Source organism: Phodopus roborovskii, unplaced genomic scaffold, assembly GCF_943737965.1.
Source record: "Phodopus roborovskii unplaced genomic scaffold, PHOROB, whole genome shotgun sequence".
NCBI classification, from domain to species: Eukaryota; Metazoa; Chordata; class Mammalia; order Rodentia; family Cricetidae; genus Phodopus; species Phodopus roborovskii.
Window position 1 is genome coordinate 6,361,408 of NW_026126619.1, and position 24,239 is coordinate 6,385,646.

The 24,239-nt window shown below is 36.9% G+C and overlaps 1 protein-coding gene across 1 annotated transcript in view; it reads right to left on the minus strand.

The window, feature by feature from the left end:
- Positions 1 to 24,239, minus strand: part of Nav3 (neuron navigator 3) — a 281,130-nt gene that overhangs the window by 29,989 nt on the left and 226,902 nt on the right. The window contains exons 21-26 of the mRNA XM_051206388.1: positions 21,402 to 21,425; positions 18,012 to 18,089; positions 13,529 to 13,612; positions 5,123 to 5,234; positions 1,320 to 1,441; positions 108 to 209 (exon numbers count right to left, since the gene is read on the minus strand). Of these exons, the coding sequence (XP_051062345.1) occupies positions 108 to 209; positions 1,320 to 1,441; positions 5,123 to 5,234; positions 13,529 to 13,612; positions 18,012 to 18,089; positions 21,402 to 21,425 (522 nt within the window). The remainder of the gene's footprint in view (positions 1 to 107; positions 210 to 1,319; positions 1,442 to 5,122; positions 5,235 to 13,528; positions 13,613 to 18,011; positions 18,090 to 21,401; positions 21,426 to 24,239) is intronic.

The following is a 24,239-nucleotide window of genomic DNA, read 5'->3' on the forward strand; positions in this document are numbered from 1 at the left end:
CTCCCTTTTGTTCTTGTATTAATCCAGCATAGCGCAAACATGGAGGGCTTTCAGATAGTGCGAGGTCAAGGGCATGGCTGTCAGAGCACTCATTTAAAACTAAGTACCTTGAAGGGATCTCTGTTCCCAAGACTTCTCTCTTCAAGGCAATTTGTTTTAAATGGCCACTTTAGCGCTACAATCAAGTCATATCCTGCTGACAGTACAAACTTAAAAAGCAAAATGAAATCAAATTCACCTAACACTTCATTAATTGTGATTTTTCCCCCTATTCAAATTCCCAATTCCAAGACTACTCAAAACCAGAATTGGTATCCCCTACAGCTCTATTTGGAAAGTGGTTTTACTTCTCTTGAAAATTTGAGATTAAAATGAAAAGGCACAAAGAAAAGACATACAAGGTATTCTGTTTTAAAAAGGTATAAAAGCCTGCTGCCAAACTGAATAGCGTTCATGCCAAGGTAGGGTGTTTTGTATAGATGCATGCCAAATGTCCACAGTTTATATTCACCTCACTTCCTCTAGAGTTCACCTTGCAGAAACATGAAAGAGTGTGGAATTACAAATCAAGGGAATGAAGGCTGATCAGTATTTTAAATTATTACCTGCATAAACATTTTTTGAAACAAAAATATATTTGTTTTCATTATTTACAGAAAAGCACCAGTGAAATTCTCAACTAGTTTTGAGTATCCTCAAAAAGTTATTTTTATGTGAAGGTTGACTTTTGTCTTGAGGTGTTGATAGAAATTCTGTTCTTCACTGTCCCACTATTTTTTGCTGATTAATATTGTCACAAATGATGTTAAGACTTCTCTAGTAAATCTATGCATAGTTCTTTTGAAGTTCATTGTTATATTTCTACTATAGTCCATTTTTGTATTCCTACAACGTTCTATTGGATATATACACATATGCCAATAGAAACTAATGCACTTGATTCCTTATGGGCTGGTGCTTTCTCTACTGGACATTCTGTAGAATCTGGGGGTTTGGGAGGATTTAGGTTTCAAGGGTTCTCTTTTCTCTCATCCTCCACTATTCCCACCATCCTCATCCCAATCCCAATCTTCCCCCTCCTCTCCATCATGCTTACAAAGCCCTGCTCTTACTCTCAGCCCTAGCTCCAGCATGTGTGTCCTTCAGCAACGTGTCTGCCTAACATTAGGAGAAGTCCAGAAGTTGAGAACTTGATCCCTGAATGGGGCTCTGTCAATTGCTGGAGATTTCTAATCCCCCACCTCCTACTCCCCAAAGGAGAAAGCTAAGTCACTGAGTTGTCATCACAAGTCTGAATTTGACAAGAGGGGATATCTTACCCAGTTCTTCTTCTTCTTTTTCTTGGAGTCAGCATCATTACCACTGCCAATGCTGGAGTGGCTCGTGGCGCTGTTGATACTAGAAACACTCTCGGAGGAATGCTGCCTTCTGATGCGGAGATCTAGCAACAGACAGAGGGTATCAGGTTCACTCCCTGGCTCAGTCTGAAGACACAGGTGTAGCTTAAAAACCAAGCAAGCCTTTCTACAGCTTACTGCAGTGCAGGTTTGGTCCACTGCATTTAATAAAAGTATAACCATATTTGTTATAATTAGCTGAGTTGTGGCCATGAAGAGTCAACGGGAATCCCACATGGGCCTATGGCACCAGTAGTTTGAAGAGTTTGAGTTCAGTCCAAACCCGAGTGGCTCAGCTTGTGATTTTTTACCAATATGTAAACTAGAAAGCCCTTCCAAAATGATTTGTTTCTAATGATAAGTTCCATGGAGCAAATGGAAATTTGTAAGATGTTAAAAATGAATTCTTTCTTTTTAGTATTTCTGCTATGAATAAAGTTACCAAGGGCAAATTCATTAACTTTCCATTTCATGGAATCGTACCAGACTAGTGCTGGAACAATCCTAGCAAGTCATGCTATCGAACACTTCATTTCATAGCTGAGGGGCACAGACACGGACTGCAAAGAAGTTAAAGTAACTTGACCAAGGTTAAAGAAGGGGCAAGGAAAAACATCCAAGTGATGCCTGATTAGAGAAAATTACCCCCAAATGTGTGTGTGTGTGTCTTGAATTCCTGTGCAAGAGAGAGCTGAAGTAGGCTATTTGCAAATTAAACAGATAATAACTTTAATACAGCACAATTCTTACAAACATATCTCTGGTCCCCCAAACCAACACAGAATAGTAGTATCAAAAGCCGTACCACATTCTAATGTACTTAATTTTATTGTTACAGCAATGAAATGTGTTTAATCACTAAATATAATTTGCATATCGTTGCACATCTGAAAAATCATGGTATGACCATTGGTGCCACATGAATCGTGATATCTATTGCATGGCTGTGGTATGTATTTCAACTTAGAGAAGATACTGGGAAGAGAACAGCATTCAGTGTTTTATAATTCCTAATAATTAGCTTATAGCAATTAGAGAAATTATAATTAAAACTTAAATTGAAATTTTATATATTTGCAACAATCTGACATTGTCAGTGGGACACTGAAAAATTTTATAAAGTAAAATTGTTTTTAGGATATTACTTGTATATTTAATTTGCATCAATATAGACTGGCCTAACAAACGAATACTTCCATGGAACTTGTAGGATATAAAAAATTGTAGCATTTAAAAAATTTCTTTTCTGAAGGGAAACAAGGGAGGACTGCATTCTGGGAAGGGTTGACTGGGAGGGGAAACTACAGTTGGGATGTACTGAGGAAAAAACAAAAAACAAAAAAACAAAACAAAACAAAAAACAAAAAAAAAGAGAAATTGAAACTAAAGTATGATTCATCTATCAATTTAGTAAAGAGTAAGAATAATGGGTGTTAGTGAACTATAAATTATTATTTGAAAGAATAGTGGAAGCAAGTGTACACCTAAAGAGGATACATATGAGAAATTAAATATAATCTTCATCATCTTCATAGTCATAGACATACAACCAATACTTTAGGACCTAACTTATTACCCACCCCGTACTTCCAAGCAAAGAAATCCCTGCATTTGAATTCTAACAGATACAGTAAGCTACCTGTTGCCTGAGATAAAAGGAATCCATCCACAAAGTTTCACTTCAGTGACTTGTGTTGTATGAAGGAAGGGATTAAGCCATTTTAAAGCCCTTCTGGACCTATTTATGACAGGAAGATTTAGACCATAAGCTGCTTTATTACCGCTCCGAGATAAGCCTTAAATATGCAGTAATTTTCCATGCAGCATAGAAATCAACTTCCCCTTTGTGTACTTTTTTTTTTTTTTTTTTGTTTTTTTTTTGTAAAACTTAAAATCAACTATATAATTTTTGGTTTTGTTACTCCTTTCTGTAAACACTGGACAAAGCCTGCTTGCTTGTGGTGGTTTGAAAAGAAACGGCCCCCATACACTCATGTCTTTGAATGCTTGGTCCACAGGGAGTGAGACTATTAGGAAGTGTGGCCTTGCCGGAGGGGGTGTGATCCTGATGAGGGAGTGTGTCACTGGTGGGCGGCTCATAAGCTCAAGGCAGGCCTAGAGGCTCAGGCTCTCTCCCAGCGGCCTCTGAATCCAGAGGGAGAAGTCTTAGTTCTGTCTCCAGCACCATGTCTGCCTGTATGCCACCGCGCTTCCCACAATGACAATGGACAAAACCTCTAAACTGTCAGGAATTAGCTCACAGTTACTGCTCCACAGTAATAGTTCCATAGTAACTACTATAGTTCCCATGAATTGGACGGGAACGTTTCTCACAGAAACTAGAACTAGAACTATCATGTGACCCAGCTATACCACACCTAGGTATATACCGGAAGGATTCCAACTCATCATACCCTAGAGACATTCTCACAGCCATGTTTATGTGGCACTATCCTGACAACCTAGTTAAGGAGCTAGCCTAGATGCTCACCAACAGATAATAGGTAAAGACATTCTGGCACATTTGAATAATGGGATTTTATATAGCTGCCAAAACAACAAAATCATTACACCTGCAGGAAAGTGGATGGGACTGGAGATTGTTCTGGCAAAAGATAATAAACCAAACAGGATGGTTGAAGAGAAGACACATTAATAGAACACACAGATCATGAAAGCAGAAGACAGAACAGTTTTCAGGAAGGTAGGAGACAAGAAAGAGGGAGAGAAGGATGGCAGAAGAAGAGAGTGTATGAGGGAAGCAAGAAAAAACAAAGTCACACACACACAAACACACACACACACGAAATGTCATGATATTAAAAATATGCTCCATAAGAACAATGTATGACAGCATGGATATTAGCAAAAGGTAAGCATTTCAAATGCAAGGGTTTGGCCATCAATAGTAGAATTTATCTTCCTTCCTAATAAAAGAAATGGAAATGTTTAATGAGTTAAGTATTAAATATGTCACTACTAGTCCTTGACAAAGTAGTTTTGGTGGAAGGGTGGGAACAGGGGTTGTCATCCAGTGCCGTTGAAGAGTCATTATTCACTTAAGATGCTGAAAGAGTACAAAACCATTTTCCAGAACGTATCTGGTACTGAGAATAGAGGTGATAAGACATCCAAGATTCAGGATAGGGTTTTATATTGAAGGAAGAATGGATGTTCTTGAACCTGCTGATGTCAGGACATAAATAAGCAGAAAATATGTAAAGACATTAGGACTTGAAAAAACAATGAGCAATTCTTCATTGGCATTCCAAGGCATGGGGATGGGGGGGGGGCAAAGGATCACATAAGCATGGTAATGATACACTTCTATCTGGCTCCTGGTTATGTCAAAACTCTGGCTACAGGAAATGCTCCTTCTCACTGACCCTACCCATAAGACCTTGTTCCTAGCGTATGTTGGATCTTGATTAGCCTATTCATCACTGGGCTTGATTTGTTTGCAGTCAGACCTATTAACCAACTCTCAACCTACTAGTTTCAATCTACTAGTTCATGTAGAAAAAGATGTGTGTATGATTGGATATAAGTTCAGAACTTAAAAACCACTTGATAATGAAAGCCGATGCTCACAAAGGTTGAAATTCTAAAGAAATTGACTCACTATAAAAGGTAGCAGCATTGAGTAAGTAAAACTTCAACTGTAGCTAATGCATAAAACTAATGCTTGCTGTCTGGGATGACACACGGCACAATTTTAAGTATACCTTTGGGAGGGTGGTCTGGGCCATTCAGCGCGCCCTGAATGGCCGCCTGGGCAGCAGAGTTCTGGGCTTTCAACATTTCAATGGTTTCCCGTAGTTCTATGAGTTCAGATTCCTGGGGAATGAGCAGAAATTCAAAGCTTAATGTCTAGAAAAAATAAAATATCGTTCACAGTTTACTGTCAAATGATGTTATGTAGCTCTAAACTGCTGAAGGAGCTGGGTCTGCAATACCTGGAAATGACCTGGGAAATTAGAATAGATTCATAATCGGTACCTCATATTTGCTTCCCCTCTCTCTTTTCCTCTTTTTCTGAGAAAATGTTTCACTCTGTTGCTTGGGCAACAGTACAATGCCTCAGCCTCCCCAGAGCTGGGGTTACAGGCTTGTGTACCATATTATATTTTATACATCTATTTGCTTGAGTATCTCACATACTCATAATAGATACTGGTTAGATTTTAAAATAAATGCGTGTGGACTTTAAACAGTTTATAAATAAAAAACATAATGAAAATTAGAAGAAAATTACTAAATTCATACATAGGATTTCAAATACTTCACTGTAACCTTTCATCTCTCACAAAGGAAACATCACGCTCTAGACAATTTGCAGCCCAGTTCATCTTAACAACTTAGTCTCCCCAACTCCTACACTGTGCCTTGCCTGGTTACTACAAGCAATTTTACTAAAACTTAATGTTTCCACTTGAAACCCTTGAGAGATAAAGCATTTACTGGAAATAGATTCACATAATTTTAAAATTAATTTTATAACCAGTGCTTAGGTGAGTGTTAAATTTTAATTAAAGTCAGACTTTCATCTTTGTATTTGGAACCAATGATGCTTATGCTACAGATTTAAGAATCAGCTAAAATATTTGACTCTGGCTTTTGACGAAGAATAAGATTTTATGCAAATGTCTAATAATTGAGCTTAATTTTGAGTTATTTAAGTGTCAAAGCTTTAGTCTCTTCTAAAGAAGTCTATTTCATGACTTTTTTGTTTTTTTTGGTTTTGGAGCTAGGGTTTCTCTATGTAGCCCTGGCTGCCTTGGAACTAGCTCTATAGATTAGGCTGGTCTTGAACTCACAGAGATGTCCCTGCCTCTGTCTCCAGAGTGCCAGGATTATAGGTGTGTACCACTACACTTATTGTTTTTCTATAAACTTTTAAAAGTGGAATACTCACAGAATATTTCCTTTTATTACATTGTGTTTAGAACAATGATCACTTTGTAAAATTAAGGTTCACTTTGAAAATGGCAGTTATCTGTAATTAGTTTTTATTTGTGGTGGTTTAATAAAACTAAGCAAAGAATAACCAGGATAATAAGAAATTAAGAAATATATTTACTGTATGATTTTTGAAAAATCCTGTTAAAAAAAACAAACAAACTAGCTCTTCTGAATTCATATTGGTATTTCTTTAGGGGAGCTTTCTAAGCATACATAACTGACCATATTATATTCTGTAAGACTTTACTTAAACTGATAGCTAAACTCCATTATGAATTGATAAAATCTGTTCAAACCCATACTTCTTATTGCCTACATCTGTAAAAAGTTCTGTTAATGAGATCTACTCTCATTTTGTCATACAAGATACAACTATGACCTTTCTGAGAATTTCATATGGTTTTTACCTTTTGACAAATATTCTTTCCCTTACAGTCCAAAATGAAATACTCCTATGTTTGTGAACTCTTTTCCTATCAGAAAAATAAAATAAAAGAGGTCCCTTTTATATCAGTGACTTTAATATCTTATTTTATTGCTGAGAGATCATTCTTTTTTTTTATTGATTTATAACTCAGTAAATGCTGGAGTGGTTTTATAAAAAGTTCTGGTTTACAACTCAATAGACATATTTCTTCTCTGAAGAATAATACTTCAAATTTACTGCTAACATCTTTAGTATTTATAATACTAAACTTATATAGTAGGATGTATTTCAACTAGAGATCATGGATGCTATAAGAAAACATCAAAACCTTCACAGCCTATTACAAATAGAAAGTCTCAGCATGGTTAATAAATAGAACTGTCTTCATTGGGTAGTAAGGAAGTCACAATTCCTTTCTTTCTTCCTTGGTAGCAGATTAGAAATGAATATAAAGCTTTTAAAATATTGTACTAGGTTATAGAAAATTTCCAATATTTTTCTAGTCTTCCTTGCTTTGTATCATTAGAGTTGGTTGTTTATATTGATTTTCATATTATATTTTTCTACGATTTCTGTAATGCATTGAAACTACAATGCTGCCTCAAAACACATACATATACCCCACCCTCCTGCTTGTTTTTGCTTGCATCCTGGTAAAAGTTTAGATAAGTAGTATGTATTATCTGTTAAGAATTACAGAGATAGACAACTACAAAATCATAAGAGAATCTGAAATGTCTTCAGATCATCTCTATTTGGTTGTGGCCAACAGAAACAAACAAACAAAACAAAAAACTTAAGTTCAGAGAGTCACTCTTAAGACTTTATGGAAATACTCAAGAATATTTATGTCATATAAATAACTGTTTAGTCTATTATGCAATACAGTCATTCAGACTTCCACTCTGAAACGTAAGAGAAAACACATTTAACTAATTCCACAAGGACCCTTGAGAATTAAGACGCTGGATCTTATTTTGTGGTCTTCCCCCAACTGCTGCAATAAATTCAAGATAACATTGCTGTGGCTTCTGTATGTCATGTTAAAGTACACTTTTATGTGTTTTCTGATGTTATTGTGTAAAACCATTTGGATGAATTTCGTATCACTGTGGACAGTTGTCATGTTTCTTTTAGGCTAACCAAGTTATGCAGGTCACACTTGAAATGCTTCAAAAACAAAGTAATCAAGTACCTCCTTGATACTAGCCTTTGGTGTTCTTCTCAACTCAGTTTCCTAGTTGTACTTGACATCTTTCAAAACTTCCCATTAATGAAATTCCACTAAAATCTCTACAAGCTTGACAATAAATTTTGTGAAACAACTGAACTTTCTTGGCATGGTTGTTAAATTTTACACTAAATCTGTCTTTACTTCTTAACAATGCCACTCAGTTAATCTCACAGTTTAGTTGTGGTTTTCTTGAAAACATTCTTCTCTCCTAAGCCTCTATGCTTGCCTTGAGATCTTGCTTTTTTTTTTTTCTTGCTGAAGGACCCTTCAATGTTTACTGTATCTAAATTCAGATAAAAGGACTTTATTAAATCTTAGTAATTTTAAAGTTAAAGTTTCATATTCATCATCTTATGCTGAAAACATTAATAATAATATTGTCTGATTCTAGAGATAAGGCTCTTTTTTTATAAATACTTCTAGATGGAAAATGTCTAAACATAAAATATGTAAAGACAAAGCTGACGAGGTTTTAGCTATATATGCTACATATAAACATTTGGCATTACATGTCTTCATTTTCAAGTCCATGTTCATCTCTATACCCTTTATAGAGTTAAGAATGGCTTTATAGTTAGCATAGTGGTTTGTGAATAAAATTTACCATTCTTAGAAGATAGTTCTCTAGACTTCGGTGACCTCCTAACAAGAAATCTAGCACACCTTAATACTCATGTTCCAATTGCCTGAACTCTGTGTCTGTAGGCAACTAGTGCAACTAGTGTGACCACCTCTTGAATTTTAAATCCCACATGTTAGCATGTATTACATTAGCGAATTCAAACAAGATTTTACAGTTCTATTAAAATTTCACATGTCAAGCTGTGTATTTGCACGATTTTTTTGCCATCTTAATGATTTGCATCACAGTCTTTCCAATTGATATTTTGTGAGAAAATTAAGCCTCATACAATGCCTTGGTGGCACCTTGTATCATTCTTTTGGCTACTCACACTTAGGCTGTTTTGTCTTCACGAAATACCATCTAGTATTTCCCCTGAACAAATCTTCTTCATTCCTGCTAACCGGAGGAGCTAGGATGGCCTGGTTCCCTTTGAAAATGCTCACAGCCTTGCAGGGCTCTGTCTCTAACGGATCCATCATTTTCTGCTTCCTGAGTTATTCATACATATCTTTTCTGCTTTCTGGACTATAAGTATATAACATCAGTACTCTGGCAAAAACATTTGGCAAAACAATCAGAGTTGCTTGTAATCTGGAAGCCAGAAAAATTATTAGGGTACTATTCAAGGGAGTTATTTTGGTGAATAAATTGAAATAACACTTCCATGTACTTTTAATGCCATGTGATGTTTAAAAGTACCCTGTGAACTAGTTTGTTCAGTGGAGTTTAATACTATGTGGACTGTTATGTTTTCCTTATATTCTTTTATCATCATCTGTTACATATCAGAATAAAAATTCCAGGTAGGATATATGCGCTTATAAGAACACACATTCATGATGACTGTTAAAATAAATTTGAATCATACATTTACATGGACATTTTTATATATGTGTATTTCATACAAAAAGAATGAAAACTTAAGAAAATTCCTATTGATGACCTAACTTATTCTACTTTGTGGAAACTATACATATTCTTTCAGAGTTTTTATTTCCAGCAGAGACCTATATCTGTAGATGCAAAGAGGGATAGGCAAATAATCAATCTACTATTTTTTAATCCCTATTATTCATTTCTTAACCCATAGACCCTAAATATAAACTTGTTGAAAAACTAAATGAACAAATGAACCTTGGATTTCTAGGGACTGAGTTTAAAAACACAGCTCTATATTATTGTTACTTTTTCTTAGGATTGTTGGATCACCAGAGAGCAATATACCCTTTTTTATCTTAGTTCCCCAAAGAAATGCCTTTCCTGAAATATGATTAAATGTTATGACCTCAGCTTTTAGAAAAATGTCTAAGTGAGCAATGTGTTTTGTCTTCTGTTATTCCATGACCCCAATTTAAGAACTCTTGAGATACATTTATCCTTAAATCTGGGACCGAGATGTTAGTCTGTTCAATCTAAATTAAACTCTTCTGGTCAGACAATGAGAACAAAACCCACCAAGAAATCTCCCTGTGTTCCTCAGCTTCCCTGAAAGCTGGTACAATTCTGGGCTTTGTGGCTGAGCCATATGGTTTATATACCGAGCCCTATACATTCATCTGCTGGGTAGAATCAGTTTCTGTTACTGAATTGTGCCATGCTACAAATCACTGTATAGATTTCTTCAAAGTAAGTTGTGAATTCACAAACTTGTGGTGCATAAGGAGTTGCCAAGATTCGTGTCTCTGTACAGTTCTGAAGCAAAGAGGAACTATTTCATGTTTAATTAAAGGGGTCAGGGAAATTTCAAACACAGTATTTCAATAATTTTGGTGATGTTATATTAAATATACTATGTATATATCAATTATTTATAGATTATCCTCAGATATTGTAAGTTAATATACTTGTGTATCTTACATAATTCTATTGGAAAATTTACTTGCATACAGACAAAAGAGTTAAAGGAAATATAAAGGCATTGTCAACAGTCACTATCGAATTTGATTTCTTCAAGACATCATAATGAATGCTAACCATCATTTCTAGTAATATACCCAACATAAGCCAGGTATGAATTAGTTTACATTCTTTCTTTTTTCACCTTTGTGCATGTGTTTGTGCATGGTGTCCATGCCTGTGCACCTGTGTGTGTGTGTGTGTGTGTGTGTGTGTGTATGTATGTATGTATGCGTGTATACATGCATGGGTGGACTTTGAGGTTGACATTGGTTATTTTCCTAGATTGTTCTTTACCTTATGTATTTCAGGTCTCTTGATGAACCTGAATCTAGTCTGTCAAGCAAGCTGGTTGTTGGTAATGCCTGTGTCTACACAACCAACCTGCCCCCCACACACCATAGGATTTTAAGTAGACCCTCATACCCATTTGGCTTTCACACTGGGTACTGGGAGGTCCTTACTCTAGATCTCACACTTCCCTGGAAAAAAAGTTTACCCAACAAACTCCCAAGTCCCTATAGGGTTTTTATAAAGAAAAAAGAAAAAAAAAAAGAGAAATGTGTGGGAAGTTAAAATTTCTGGATTGCCCCAATGCATGTGATGTAATCATAATATCTTGCTTGTTTTTCATGTTTGTCTTACAAGGTGCTTATTTGTTATTATTGTGACTTTCAGAGGTATCAATGGTTTAAAGGAATAGTCCAACTGTTAAACCAGTCAAATGAAGTTAAGCTCTCTCAAGATTAGATAATTCTTTTTTGTTTTGTTTTTGAAGACAGGGCTTTCCTCTGTAACACCCTGGCTGTTCTGGAACTCACTCTGTAGACCAGGCTGGCCTTGAACTCGCAGATGTCCACTTGCCTTTGCCTCTTGAGTTCTGGGATTAAAGGTGTGGGCCACCACTGCTCAGCTAAGATTAGGTAATTCTTAAAACACACAACCCGAATTCATGCTCCAGGTTTCCTGTTCCAATGTCATTAGATATTCTTTCCTGCTTTGCTACTTAAAGGGTCTTAGAATCCTGTTTGCTGGGTCCTTATGCTACATAGTCAAGTAGCATTCCCTAACAAAGAAGGAAAAGATAAAGGAGGGAAGGAAAGAAAGGGAAGAAGGGAAGAAAGAGAGGAGAGAAGGAGATGAGGCAGGAAAGGGAGGATGGCAGTAGGAGAGAAGAGAAGGGGAAAGTTTAAGAACTCACAGAGGTTTGTTAAACACCCTTCTACTGGGGTTGATGAAATCGGACACCATACTGTCATAGACAGAAATTTAGGATCTAGAATAAACTAGAGGACACTTTACTGGTTGTATTAGGAAATTATACAAGGTCATTAGATTATCCCCCTTTTTATTTGACTGCTCATGTACTTTCTAAAAAAGTTTATATACTTATAAAAGTTGGGGGTCCATGAGCTCCCCCTTGTTCAGGTCAGTGTCTCTGTGGGTTTCTGTAGCCTGATCTTGACATCATTTCCTTATCATTCCTCCCTCTCTGCAACGGGATTCCAGGAGTTGGGCTCACTGTTTAGCTGTGGGTGTCTGCTTCTGTTTCCATCAGCTACTGGATGAGGACCCCCAGACTGATAGCTGGGAAACCAGCATTGGTCCGACTCAGGCCCCATGAACATGGGTCTCAGTTAGAAAGGCCTGGGCAGTCTAAGGGACCTCTGACAGTAGAACCAGGATGTATCCCTGGTGCATGAAAGGACTTTGGGAGCACATTCCCCATGGAGGGATATTCCCTTAGCCTAGAGGCAGGAGAGAGGACCTAGTCCCTATTCCAAATGGCTTGACAGATTTTGTTGATCCCTCCTGGAAGGTACCACCCTTCCTGTGGAATGGGGGGCAGTGGGATGGGAGGGGGCGGGGGCATGGAAGGGAGAGGGAGGGAACTGGGATTGATATGTAAAATAAGAAAAATTTTATATATATATATATGTGTGTGTGTGTGTGTGTGTGTGTGTGTGTGTGTGTGTGTGTGTGTTGGTAATGCAACAAAACCTTATGATAACTAAAAACACAACTGAAGCTATGCCTATGGGTACACAGAGGCACAGGCTGTAGATACCCAAAACTTCTTAGGATGTAGATCTGTTTCAGAGGCACAGGCTGTAGATACCCAGAACTTCTTAGGATGTAGATCTGTTTGGGAATTAGATGAGGACAGGGACAGCTGTTCTTGCTTTGTACATATGTAGGCTTTTTAAAACGGTTCCATGAACTTTAGAGACTACCGCAGTTTCTGCCAGCAATACAAGAAGGTCAAGGAGCCTCAACTAACAGCAGGGAAGAAAACTGGTCTTCATAGGAAGTGACTAACCTCTCCCATGATAGACTGGAACATTGAAATACATTTGCATCTAAGAACTGAATTCTGTTCCTGTCTTTTTAGTATTCTTTATTCCATGCTATAAAATCCCTTGCATGTATTTTAAGTTTTTAAAGTTACTGAAGTAATGTTTCTTCAAATAAACATTAGCATCTTAGATGCCAACTATTTTTTTTTGTTTTTTGATGCAACAATGCACAGAATTGTCCCTATCATAACTGGTACATTCTGATGTCCCTTACTCTGGAATCCTAACGTCATTTCTAGGTTTCCTTCTTAATGTGTCACCATACATCCATGGCTTACTATGCATTTTTGAAAATTCTCACTTCAGGACATTTCTTGTTACCTATGTAACAGTTTGGGAATATTTGAATTCTCCGTTATGAAGCTTTCTCTTGGCATTAGGTATTCACTGACATTTAGTTCCAGTTGGAAGTCAGGAGGCAGACCTGTACGGCAGAACTTTGTGTGTGTCCTGTGTCTCTGTGTTTCGACATAGACAACTGACTGTGGCTTTCAATTGTAACTGGAAAAGAAACGGTACCATCTACTCATTGTTTTCAATGTACTGCAGAATGGATGCTCTGTCTGATATTTAGCATTCTGCAAAGTGTACTTTCTCCTTCCCAGCCTCAGTGGCAATCACTGGCCATACCTTCTGTTCTGCTGTCATGGTCAGACTCTGCAATCGGCCAGTCATATTCCCTAAACTCTTTTCAAAAGCCGCTACTAGGTGAGCCTGCAAAGAAAAGAGAAGAAAGATAGTTAAAATGTCAGAGTCTCCCGTGGCTCAGATAAAGCCCTTCGTTTTACAAAATGCTTAATTTCACCCGTTCCAGTGTTTTAAGTGCTCTGTCATGGTTATTGCTCAATGGTGACGCCCCTTTAACACATATCTTCATTCTTTATCTCCAAACCTAGGTTTCCTTAAATCAGTGTTCCAGGTTTTTGACATTTAAAGTGAGCTCGGCTTCCAAAAGGGGGTGGTATTTTTTGCAAATAACAACACCTCCTGACTTGCACATCACGCAGTGATCTGACACCCAAAATGCCGAACACATTTCCCAGCTGCCACGGTTTTAGAAAGAAAGCCCAAAAGGAGGTCAATGAAACAGTCAATGGACAAATGTTCCTCATTTCCCGACTTCCGTGATGACCTTTGAAGATATTGTTAGCGTTTCTATTGTGAGGACATTCTCCTTCAAGTGTCAGACAACTGCCGACAGCTAGAACATTATCTTTTCTCTTTTTCTACTTACAAAGGACTGAATGGGAAAGAGTTGTCTCCACTTTCAAATCTCCTGCAGTAAAAGGGCTTTCTCTCCCCCACTTTCCATTCCCCTCAGCTAAAGAATTCAAGCTAGCCCAGGCAGCAGTAATCACATGGCCAAATGTAACATTAAGCTTCGGTGGTTAGGGAATTACACATATTATAGCATGTACCAGGCACACTTGTGATTAGCAATGCCTGAGGTTACAGCAGCAAATGAGGCCATTTCCTACTGAGTGAGGTGTGAGGTGTAAACACCGAGCTTGGTGGGGTGCTTCACTCAGTCCTGTGACTTCAGGAATAATGGCAGGCACAATATCTCAAACTGATATCATTTACTGCACTCCTGAAAAGATCTAAAGATGGAGTACTTTCTAATCTCAATCTAGATCTGGGTAAAAATTTGGTCAATTTTGGCAAAAAGCTTGATTTTTTTTTCCTGAAGGAAGGGTGTGATGAGGCACTAAAACATCATTTTGTTTGCCATAAGTAGAGAAAGGATGGTGAACCTCCTATCACACAGCTAACAAAAATCCTAGTAAGAGTCAGACTCTGATGGCTTATTCCACCATTAGCACCAGTGCCTTGGCTCATCGCTTGGCTCTTACTGAAACTGCCCTAGGGAGAAAAACAATTTGTAGAGACTACTGCTCAATTTCAACACTCCCTGAACACTTTTCATTCTCTTATTCAGTCACAGGGCCTCCCTTTCCTGGGACAACCATTAGGTCATGTCTATGTTGGCTGTTCTTTTGATACCTTTTCTATCTAAGTTTGCATCCCCAAGCACTATGTATTAATTGGTCTAATTTCACAAAGTACCAAAGTGTTACCATGACTTTTTTCTTCTTTTTAATATTACTTTTGAGATAAACCATTATCTTTGAATTTACAATATATTCGCCATGATGGCTTCCTGTATTGCTTACAATTTTATTTTTTCAATAGAATCTCACTACGCCCAAGAAAGAAGGTGCTAAATCTGAAAACTAAGGTTGTCACCAGCCCCAACAGGGAACATTCAAAAAAAAAAAAAAAAAAACAAAAATAAAAAAAAAAAAAAAAAAAAAAAAAAAAACTTCTTTGATAAAGGAAATAATCCTGAACACTGATATTTAACATCACAAAAAGTCATGAAAATATTAGGATTATAAAAAACAGGTTGTATGTATAAACAATTTTGATTATATCGTATAGTTCCAAGTGATGATAAAATGTTTAACATTAGAATATTATACTACCTATTCTTATTCAATTTGACACAAGCTAGAGTCATCTGATTTTCAGGGTGGTTGCATAGTTTACTAGATTGTGACTTTTTTTAATCAGTTTTTTTTTTACAAAATATATTTAAAATAGAGTAGAATGTATTAATATCAGCTAAAACAGAGATGCCTACTGCTAGTTAAAAACAGCTATTTTGCCATGCAGTGATGGTGCATGAATGCCTTTAATCCCAACACTCAGAGGCAGAGGCAGGCAGATCTCTGTGAGTTCTAGAATAGCTATTTCTCCTAATGGTTATGGAATTACACTATAAAAGTGCTACACACAAGGAAAGTTACTGTGATTTTTTTTTCTTTTTGTGGTTTTTCAATACACTGTTTCTCTGTATTGCTTTGGAAGCTGTCCTGGAACTAGCTCTATAGACCAGGCTGGCCTCGAACTCACAGAGATCTGCCTGCTCCTGCCTCCCAAGTGCTGGAACTAAAGGCGTGCACCACCAATGCCCCGGCACTGCGATTTTAACAGGAAGATCAAATTATATATATATATATATATATATATATATATATATATATATATATCACTAGCAGAACGACCTTTTTTGTACAGCTGCTTATGGCTTAATGCAGCTGTTTACAGAGCACATCTGTAAGGAGGGAAGGACTAATGTATGCTGTGCTATTGAACAGTGACAGAGCAAGTTTAAACATATTTATTAATGTCAAGTATCAGGATGGAACTCACAAATCACAAAAAACGAACTCACTAGGATCCAATAAAATTGCCTATAGGTTAAGAGGAAGAGAATGTTCCTTAATTGATTATTAAATGGAAAAGTACTCATCAAAATCTGTCTTTATGAAACATACCTACTACACTTTCATATACCAATCCTTCCTGTGGAGATCACACATTTAACCAAATATAATGTTTACTTACAGTCTGCATAAGTTTATAGGTAAATACTAAATGTAGCCAGTTCAGTTAATAAACTAAATGATTTTTAATAAAAGACCTGTTTTTACCTATAAATAGAAATTGTTGAAAATTAGAAAACAAACAAACAAACAAACAAACAAACAAAAAAACCTCCTGGACTGGATGTAGCCCAGGTGATAAAATGCTTGCCTGTCTATTTGGATCCAAACCAACATACAACAACAAAATCATGATCATCATGGATGATCTGGCCACGGAAGCTTCTTCCCTGAAGATACACACAATCCAATGAGTTTGTTGCTTTTATATTGATCTTTGTCATCTGGATACAAGTTCAGAAACTCGGCAGTTTAGCCGTTCTGTAGCCGGGCGGTTGTGGCACATGTTAATCTCAGCAATGGTGAGGCAGAGGCAAGCAGATCTCTGTGAGTTCAAGACCAGCCTGGTCTACAAGAGCTAGTTCCAGGACAGCCTCCAAAGCCACAAAGAAACCCTGTCTCAAAAAACCAAAACCAACCCTCCCTGGCCCCTCAAACCCCAAAACAGTAGCAACAAAACAATACTATAGATACAGTACAAAATTCACAATTGTCTGAAAACTATTCCTTTAGTAGTTAAACTTAAAGAACAGTGGATAAAGAGTCTTATTTTCTAGCACTGTTTAAAGGGAGAATTAAGTGTGTGTGTGTGTGTGTGTGTGTGTGTGTGTGTGTGTGTGTGTGCTTTTACTGCTAGGCGTTTCCTAACAACTTTTCAACTTTTATGAACATTAATAGTCTTTGTCTCAAATGACTATTATTCCTCTAGAGTTAAAACACAGCATCAATTCAGAAACGGAGCTAAAATGAATTCACTGTGAGTGAAACGACTCATTTCCTGTGGATTCATATTGCAGTGTCATTCTTCATATGCCATGCTCTGTGGAGGAGAAAGGACCTACCCTTCACGGAGGAGCAGAGAGGCAATAGTGGTGTAAGGAGGAGCTCAAACCCACTAGCAGAAAGGGCTGAGCTAAGACTACACAGGGCATATGGCAGAATAGCAGGGGTTCCCATAGCCCCGCCCCTGCCCCTGTCCCGCCCCGCCCCACCTTGTAATGCTCATACTATTGCTTTCCCTGTCCCTAGGCACCAAGCCGCTCTCCTGTAGTACAGATAGAAAAGGTTAACATGCTGATGGTCTTCAGGGTTGTGTTTCCACAAACGTGAGCTGCTTGAGTGCCAGCAAATGTATTCTTCTGAACTGTTCTAAGAAGAGTGGCTACGGTATTTTCTGAAAGCGCGGCACTTCACCCCAGTGGAGTTTTATATTCACGTTAATTTCTCTGAAACTCTATTGTATGCTTCATTAATCGCTGAAAAGAGATGGGAGCCATGAGTATTTTTGCCTCCCACAGTCAAATATTAACTGCCCTTATGTTTTGGCTGGAGAAAAATTGCTCCACGTCAAATGACAAAAGCAGGCAATAAGAAAAGGGGCAACATTTCCAATCGTGATTATTGTTTGTAACTTTCTAATGTACTTTTCCCCCCTTTGTTGTTTAGTCTTATCAGTTTGGATTTATATTTTATTAGTGAGAGGGCAGAAAACTTCAGTTTCATGTGAGTTCTACCTTCCACTGTGTAACTGTGGACACTTTACCACTCCCTCTGATTGGCTAAAAATCTGTCCTGCTATCTTCAAATAATAAAAAGCAACTTACATTTGCCGACAGCTGAGATGTGAGGGTAGCAACTTTCTCCTGAGATGCAACCAGTTCTCTCCGTAGCTTATGGATTTGCTGTGCAATTAAAAAGTCCAATACACCAAATGATCCATTAAAATGAAGACTTCAGTACAAGAAAGCAAGTACAGTAACCACAAGCAGTCAGTAACAAATCCTTTTACAGAGGTGAATGCCCCTTACACTGCAGCTTCCAATTGCTACTTAGAAAGAGAAGAGTGGATTCCTAACTTTATTGTCGGCACCCAGCTCTGCTCATCAAACTATATTATTGGATCTACTTATAAGTCCTGCAAGACAGAAACAATTCACTGCCTCTATAGAGTCGTTTCTTTCTAAAACATTATTGTGATTAAAAAAAAAACTTTTAAAAATTAATATAGACTATCTACACACTTTTCTTGATTTTTTATGTAAATTATACACCACACAATTTCTCTGAAAAAAAACTCAGGTGCTTTCAAAATACATTTTAGTTTTCTATACTTAATAAGATTTTTTTAAAAGGCATAGATTATCTTATAATATACAAAACTTGGATTTAAACACTTAGTCTGTATTTGAGAAAAATATGAATTTTTTTCTTCCGGAAACAGGATATTGTCATGTGGCCCAGGCTTTCCCCAAACTTAAGATTCTTCTGCCTCGGATTCTGGAGTGAAGGGGTTATGTGTATGAATCACTACACACAATATAAAGTGATTTTATGAAATGGAACTTTCACGGTGACTAGATAACTTCTAGCTAATTCTTCTAAGAAGAATGTCTTTATCAAGTGACCTACTATTAGCTCCAAGCAGAAATATTTTGTAGTTACCCAAAGTATAAAAATGAGGGAGGAAATTATGAATATTAGCAGAATTCACTAAAGAAACTAACAAAATAAATATTTTTAAATGGTTTTGTTTTTACTGATTTTTCACTTTAATAAAACGGGCACATCAATATTATATCATATTTTGCATTTCAGTCAATCAGATCTCACGTTGCCAGGAAATATAAACAGTGATTAAAATGTTAGAGCATTTCCAAGCATATGAAAATTGCTTCTGAAAGTGTATTTCTGGTCTGAGGGGAATCCAATCATTTAGATGCCAAGTATTCTACATAGATGTTTCTCTGAAAAAACAAGTACTTTATTCTTGGACCTGAACAATATGAATGCTAAGTGTGAAAGGACATTTTGGACATAGGCCATTAAATGTCTTCTCCCTTTCTACATAATACATTTTTATTTTGGAAAAGAAATAGTAATCAGTATTGAGAAGAGTGAGCAAAAGGAGTGATATTTATCTCAATTCGGAAATAGAAAACAATTACTCTATTTCTCTTCATCCTGCCAGCAGAAGGTGGTACATACACATTAATATAATCCAGCTATAAACTTGGGACCTATAACAGTGATGTGCCTAAAAGATATACTGGTGTAATAGTGGCACAAATATTTGGGAGCAACCAACCACTTTTTTTTAATTATTATTTTAGGTCATTCCATGAGATGAAAGCCATACCCAACACTGCTAATGTGACCAGGAAGCCAGGAACCTGTGACTAGGTAGACCACAGGCCAAGGATAAACTATGACTCTGCAAAAGGATCATAGCAATAAAATGGCCCCTAATGACATATTGCTATACTCATATACCAGCTCCTTATTCAACTCTCACAAGAGAAGTTTCTTCTTGTAGTACATGGGAATTAACATAAAGACCCAGAACTGAACCATGTATAGAGACTTTCAAGTACTCAGTCCTAAGTTGTTGTCTTTATTAAACCCCTCGAGCCTCTTAAGGCACAAGAATCTAAGTAGAAGAGGAGGATTGTAAGTGCCAGAGGCAGTGGATGACTCTAAGAAAACCGTGTCTTCTAGACTCAATAGGACTGACACACATGTGAACTCACAGAGACTACAGCAGCATGCACAGGGCCTGAACTGGTTCAAACCAGACAGGATTTCAGCACTGAGAAGGGAGGTTAACATGGGGTCCTAAGCATGATTTTACTGTTATTTCTACTTTTAAAATGGAGATCTACCTCAATCCCAGTGAACGTTTGTACTACTTTCATACAATGATACATTTAATCCCAGAAAGCAAAGAGCCTTTCATCTTTCAGACAAATATAAACAGAAAGAGGCTTTCCCAACTTACACCTTTATTATGCAATTCTAGTTCCTGTAGCATGTAACCCAGAAAAACTATGCAATTTATGGTCCCCTTTTCAAAGATCATGACCTCCTATATGCATAAATGATAAAAGGGGAATTGGATAGCTAATAAGGCAAGCAGACACTGCTACAGTTCTTAAAAAAAACACAACACAGTAGCTGTTTCAGGACCAACTCAAGTCTTGGCATGTCTGTGTGATGTGAAAAAGATAGTTTCTCTTAAAAAACTAAAACAAAAACCAAAAAACCAAAAAGTATGTGTGTTCACCAGCAATACTTTCTCAGTAGTTTCGAACATATGTTGGAATAAGTTTTAAGTCTAAACATTTATGAAATGAGTTCATTGGGAATGACTTTCTTTGCAAATCCATTTTCAAAGCATTTATTTTTATCTGCATCCGTGTAAACCTGTAAGAGAGTTGTTATTACTCCCAGAATCAAGTTTAAGTGACGTGTTTGTGTGCATGCCCACGTATGTGCATATGAATTTGAATTCTGGTTCCCTTAGAAGTCAGAAGAGCCACATCCCCGAGAGCTGGAGCTACAGATGTCTGTGAGACACTAGACACAGATGCTTAGGTCTTCTTCAAGTGCTGAGACATCTCTTCAGCCTTCATGAATAAAGTCTCAATTTAAGTCCCCCACCCCCGTAGAGAGGTCAGAAACTTTTTTCTTTTTACAAAGGAAAAATTTCCTTTCCAAGCAGAAGTTTGATTCTGTACAGGATTGCAAGCAAATATGTATTTGTGAAATGTATCCCCTATGCAGAAAAGAGTAATTCTAGAGGTGGTGCAGTCATGCCACAGATAGGTAGACAGGGGTTCTGGTACCTGTGTGGAGAAGGCCCTGTGCAGCAGACTCTATACTTTCATTAATACTAAACAGAGCATCTCAGGCAGTGAAATGGATGTGTGGCTCTCCTAATTTAAGCTCAACTGACTAATGAATGAATGAATGAATGAATGAATGGCTGCCATCTGCTATAGATAGCATATTAGGTGTTAAGGCTCAGGCAGAATACGAGAGGAAAGCCGGCTGCTAGAACTTCCTGTCATTTTCCCTAAGAGAAATCATCTAAGACCAAAGATTAACTTGTAACTAACAGTTATGTTAGTGTATCAAGCGCCCTCTAATGGCAGAAAAACCGATTTCATCCTAAAGTAAGGCTGGTTTTCAAATATTAGAATGGTATGAGATTTTACCTCTGAATGAGCCTTCTCTTCAGCCTGTAAAATAAATAAATAAATAAATAAATAAATAAATAAATAAATAAGCAAACAAACAAACAGATTTTAATTATAAAACTAAGGACAACTTATTCTTATGTGTAGATGAATAACATATTTTAACATGTATTTACAACTTTTATGATCTAACATAAGAGTAACATCAGCATATACAAGACTAGCTAATATAAAACAGTATACTATAGAAATAAAGTAGATAGTTATTTTGATAAAAGTATTTAAAACTACGGGTACTAGGTATATAACATGTCTTAGGATAATGTAACAGTTTATGATCTACAGAGATCCTAAAAACATCATCAAAACCTTATTATACTCTAGATATATGGATGCGTGGGAACAAACATGACATTTGTGTGTGTGTGTGTGTATGTGTGTGTATGAGAGTCCATGAAATTGCATAAATCTTGAGCTAAGACTTAGAAGAACTTTATCTTCTGGTTTATATATTATGACAATGACAAATGGGATTGAAGGAGAAACGCCGGTCACTGTTGTTGATAGTAGAAAGTAGAGGTTATTCATTCCTATTCGCTTTATTTTCCTTGATGGCTATAAAGTTTATTGGCAGGCACATCAGCTAAACAACAAAATAGTTTATTTTAAAAATAATCATAAAAGAGACGGCCAATTAACGTTGGCTGTGCGGCGTATGGCAATGAGAAGTGCTGTACACAATGGCAGGGCGTTTTATATTTCTGTACGGAAAACTCCTAGGTCTTTCTTCCGTCTTCATGCTGGGCTATGAAACTCCAGCAAATGAGTTATGTGCACCATTACATTTGGGAACCTGATGCAATCTGGAACGAACTGGAGAGTGTGTAATGTTGCTGAACAAAATAACTCCTGCCTGTTGCCACTTGCTGAAAAAGGCTGCCAAGCAGTCTTGTCACCTTTGGTTGCTTGGGGACATTTTGTGATTAATTGAAACAAAAATACCTGAATTGGCTTTGGTCTGTTTTACTGAAGAAAGAAGACACACACACACACACACACACACACACACACACAATGCAAATAAAACAACTTCCTACATATATTTTGTTCACAAGCATTTCTTTTAACCTGAATTTCATGTGTTTTTCTTTTTTTTAAATCTACCTTTGAAAAGTATCAGGATATATGTTAAGATATTTGCAGTGTACTAATTATGAAGGCTTTGTCTTCATAAGAAACTTTGTATTTAAAAGCAATGTTAACATCTGCTTTGGTCATTTTAAAAACTCATTTTTAGCATTTAAGATTTTTATTTTTTCAAGATATTATATGGGGTTTGCTGTTCAGATCTGCAGCACAAGCAAAGAATACTAAGTCAGGAATATGATTAAACCTTATTCACGATTTTCTTTGGTTGACTACATAATCCTTTTAATATTTATTACCAGTTTATTCTGGTCACCTTCTGTCTTTAGGATTATTTGGATTACATAAAAATTATAAAGACTTAATAAATAATTGATTTTTAAAAAAAGAGATCTACTTTGTTTAGCAGAAACAAAATAATTATCACATCATTGCATTTTCATTAAAATAACCCCAAGTTACAGGTGTTAGTTACGTATTAATGTTCTGCATGGCATGAATTTTCTCATAGTTGAGTTTTTACAACCATTGTTTTCTTTAATCTTTGCCTTCTTTCATAGTCCATGGCTATTTTTTGCCAGTAATACCTACTACCACAAAAATGAAACAACGGGTCAAACACAATGGTCTATATCCCCCAGTGGCTTAGATCTGGGATTAATGGTATTATAGTGGAGTATGATTATATACATGGTTTTTTTTAGTGAATTTGTTGAAGCAAGATAATATATTCCTAAGTAAAAATATCACTTGGTTTCTGTATTTCTCAAGCCAGTTAAATTTATTATTAATAGTCACTTGTTAGCATCGTCTTCATGTTAAGCAATTTGTGAAGGACACACATGAGGATGAAGCATGGGGCCTTCTTCCCATGAAATCAGTGGGAATCAGAATATAATGGGATCGGTAGAAATTTCTTATTTCACCAACGGAAGAAACTACTGTTTTTTTTTTTTTAATTATCATTGCATATGTAACAATAGTAATTAAGGAAAACAATCAAGAATTAAACACAAAAGAAGGAGGAGGGCTTAGAGATAGAGGAAACGGAGCAATGGGAATGGGGACAGCGTATGAGAAGAGGGGATTTAAGATGGCCGAAGTATATTACACATATGTATAAAATGATGGGAGATGCCATTATGTATATATAGTTCTCATACTGGTTAATAATAAAGCACTGTTGGCCAATAGGAAAGGAAGATAGGAGGGACTAGGAGACAAGGAGGAAATAGGAAGTAGGAAGGAGGAGTCAAGATGGAGAGTCTGGAGAGAGCTGGACGCCAGCCACCTCCCCGGTAAGAGAAGGCCATGTGAAAATACATAGATCAGCAGAAATGGGTTAATACTTAAGACAGAGCTAGCCAATAAGAAACTAGTACCTGGCCAACAGTATAATATCAAATACAGAGTCTCTGTGTGTTATTTGGGGCTGGCACGGTGGCGGGACAAGACCAGGCAGCGGCAGGCAGAATTAATACATACAAATAAAATGGGTGTGTCTGAAAATAATCAGTCTTGCCCTTAAAGTTTGATTGCTGAGTGCAAGCCAAAGGGTGTACATTTTTCATGTCCTTTCTACACAAAAGTAAAGATTAGAACTTAAAGCTGCATGAGACTCATTGCCTGCTTGTAACACCTCACTGACGGAAGCTTCCCTATCATGTCATTTACTGATGAAGGAACTACCTTCAAGGACAAACATTCTCA